The sequence below is a fragment of the Cucurbita maxima genome, unplaced genomic scaffold, assembly GCF_002738345.1.
Source record: "Cucurbita maxima cultivar Rimu unplaced genomic scaffold, Cmax_1.0 Cma_Scf00001, whole genome shotgun sequence".
NCBI lineage: Eukaryota > Viridiplantae > Streptophyta > Magnoliopsida > Cucurbitales > Cucurbitaceae > Cucurbita > Cucurbita maxima.
Genome location: NW_019272017.1, coordinates 275,508 through 278,845, shown reverse-complemented (window position 1 = coordinate 278,845; position 3,338 = coordinate 275,508). Strand labels below are relative to the sequence as shown.

The following is a 3,338-nucleotide window of genomic DNA, read 5'->3' as shown; positions in this document are numbered from 1 at the left end:
AAAAAAAAAAAAAAAAAAAAAAAAAAAAAAAAAAAAAAAAAGGACCCAAAATATACAATATGGTGAATTAAAACTTTTCCGTGTATATATATATTTCTTTTACTAAAGTAATGTACAAAAATGAAATAAGCTGAAAACTGAAGGGCTAAGTTGGAATTTAAACGCAAAAGAAAAGTACTCTGATGGGTTCGATCATTCTTTTTATTTTTGAGGCACTGCCGCATATGCAGATTTCTTGTTCGATATTTATAAAAGGACAGAGAAGCAGAGCAGAAGAGAGAGTACAGAGAGAAGAAGAAAAACCCCGGCAAAGAATTGATGTGAAATCAGGAGGGAAGCGAAAGAATGGTGGATTAAAGCAGCACATGGTTCTTCCGGTGGGAATGATGAACAGTGAGCTTGGTGGTTGTTGGGGTAACAGCAACGGAATTTTCAGCTTCGATATGCGAGCTACTGATTCCGATAGAAAAGGAACCTTCTCCGTACTCCTTCTATACCTCCTTTTGATTCTTATTTTACCAAGCATTTAAAACCCAAATCCTTTTCCAGTTTCTTCTTCTTCTTCTTCTTCTTCACTACCTGCTGTTTCTCCATCTGATCCTGCTTTTTCTTAGTCCAATCTGGTCTTCTTTTGGTCTTTGTTCTTCTGGGGGTGCCTAATTTTGACTTGATTTGTGTTTCCTTATGTCTATCGAATCAGGTTAACTCTCTTCGCTGATCTTCGACCCTTTCTTACATATGATCGTTCTTTACTGGATTCTGTCCTTGGGATGCTTAAATCGGTTGCCTGATTCATTCTTGAGGTCTCTGGCATCATTTAGGCTGTAAGGTTTCGTTTTGTGGTTCCTTCTTCTTGTTGTAGGTGATGATACTGGTCTTTATTGGGTTCTCCGGTCTTGGGGGTTGTAACTACGATAGGATTTTGGTGTAAATACTGCTAGATTTTGGGGTATCTCGGGTTTGTTCATAGCTTTCTATATATCCTTCTCTTGATATAGTTCCTGGAGGATTTGTTAATTTTTTTCATCTTCTTTGGCTTTTGGCCCCCATTTTGAGAGACAGAAAGAGAGGGGAAGAAATACATAGTATACAGTCTTGAGACTCTTACATACACATCCCAAAGCACCCCATCATTTTTAATTGTGGGTAATATCAGTTTCTTCTTTTTTATTGGAACTTTTGTGGGTATTTTGTTTCCAAGGGATAGGTTTTCCTTTTCCTTTTCCTTTTCCGTTTTCTTATTATGTGTGAAGGACAATAAAGGATTTCCATATTTGGAACTTGAAAGAGGAGTGGTCTTATACTGTTTCAATTTTGAGGGGTCATCGAGGATTTAATTCTTCTTGGATGATTGAATCTTTATGGGAATTCCTGATAGTTCTCTATCAGATCTGATTGAGAAGGTTCGGTCTTGGATTTCCTGGGGACCTGATTCATCAGTGTGCTTATCCCAAGAATTTGTGGCGCTTAACAAAAGTTACAAGATGTGTTGTGAGTGTGATACGAGCTTCTCAAAAAATTCTCTAGTATACCTGTGCCAGAGTTGTAGTCAATCATCTTGCAGAAACTGTATTCGGGGTTATGAATCTTATGTTGTTCAATCAGATGTTATGAAGGCGGGTAATGAAGCTGTGAAGACAACCAAGTCGTGCAAGTTTTGTTCTGATGGCAACCTACGGCGTGAAGGTGGAGGGAGACATAGTGAGAAAGTATATTCTTCTGTCTCTCCCAGATATAGCCCAGAAGCTCCTTCTCCTAGTTATCATGGTACATACAAGCCTCCTATGAAAACCGAATCAATTCCTGATGATCGCTTGTGTCGATATCTTGAGTCACAAGATTGTGGCTATTCTCCTTATGCAGCATCAAATGGGCTTTTGTGCTTGTTCAATGATCATCCATCTCCTATTTATGTTCACCACTCTCCCAACTGGTAACATTTGATTTTGAATTCGAATGCATGTTTCTCCTAATACCTTTTGGTATTCTTGTACTTTAAATCAAGAAATCAAATTATATGTAAAATGTTGTTGCCCCTTCTTGTTGTTCAAATTCTTCAAATTCTAATATTAATACAGGATAGTGACATGAAATGATTCGATACACTTATCTCATCTAATCTTATTGTAATAATGTAGGAGTGATGAAGATGATGGAGAGGATTCTGGGAGACATTTTTTTAGCCCATCAAGTGATTATTTTCGTGACAGTTCAGACATAGAGTCGAGTAGTATTAGTACTAGAAACGAGTTCTTTAGTTCTCATTTTGAGGAATCAAGTCCTTCTGCCAGCCCCTCAAGGAGTGATTATACTTTAAATAAAGTTGATCATGTTGTACAGAGTGTAGATCCAGGTCAAAGGTTGAATCTATTGCCTCAAGAGGCTGAGACCATTTTAAATAGGTCTGAGAGACTGACTGAAGGTCATGATAATAAACATCCCTTCTCTAGTGTCCTGCCATCTACTCAGAACCAAGATGAAAATGCAGAAACACTTTTAGATTTTGAAAACAATGGCCGAATATGGTTCCCTCCACCTCCTGATGATGAAAGTGATGAGTTGGAGAATAATTTCTTTGCCTATGATGATGAAGACGATGATATTGGGGATTCCGGTGCTATGTTCTCTGCGAGCAGAAGCCTTTCTAGCATGTTTCCAGCAAAGCAAAATTTGCATGAGGAGAATAAGGAGCCTCTTAGAGCTATGGTTCAGGGCCACTTTAGGGCTCTTGTTGCCCAACTGTTACAGGGGGAGGATATCAAACCTGGAGGAGATTCTGTTGAGGACTGGGTTGATGTAATTACCACAATAGCCTGGCAAGCTGCAAATTTTGTGAGACCGGATACTAGCAGAGGAGGCAGCATGGATCCCGGGGACTATATAAAAGTAAAATGTGTAGCATCGGGACACCCTCGTGAAAGGTATAACTTATGGCTATTTGATACTGCAGCTTGGAATATCCTTCTGAACAAATAGCTTCAATGTCCTTCACGTCTATATTGATGTTTTGACTAATGTCTTGAAGTTGTTTATCTTTTTTCTGCAGCACATTTATAAAGGGAGTTGTTTGTACAAAAAACATAAAGCACAAACGCATGACCTCACAATTCAAAAATGCTAGGTTACTTCTTTTAGGTGGATCCCTTGAATATCACGAAGTTTCTGACCACTTAGCTTCTTTTAATACATTATTACATCAGGTACTTGTAACTAATTAGTTTGTCTTATTTTTACACATACTTAAGTTTTCTATGCATACAAAATGCTAGAACTAGTTAGTAGGTTTTTTTTTTTTTTTTTTTTTTTTTTTTTTTTTTTTTTTTTTTTTTTTTTTTTTT

At 37.4% G+C, this 3,338-nt stretch overlaps 1 protein-coding gene across 1 annotated transcript in view; it reads left to right on the top strand.

Moving 5' to 3' along the window:
* The first annotated feature begins 188 nt into the window (after nucleotides 1–188).
* Nucleotides 189–3,338, top strand: part of LOC111487234 (putative 1-phosphatidylinositol-3-phosphate 5-kinase FAB1C) — an 8,658-nt gene continuing 5,508 nt past the window's right edge. Inside the window, exons 1-3 of the mRNA XM_023134617.1 lie at nucleotides 189–1,933; nucleotides 2,139–2,921; nucleotides 3,047–3,200. Of these exons, the coding sequence (XP_022990385.1) occupies nucleotides 1,362–1,933; nucleotides 2,139–2,921; nucleotides 3,047–3,200 (1,509 nt within the window). The 5' untranslated portion in view covers nucleotides 189–1,361. The remainder of the gene's footprint in view (nucleotides 1,934–2,138; nucleotides 2,922–3,046; nucleotides 3,201–3,338) is intronic.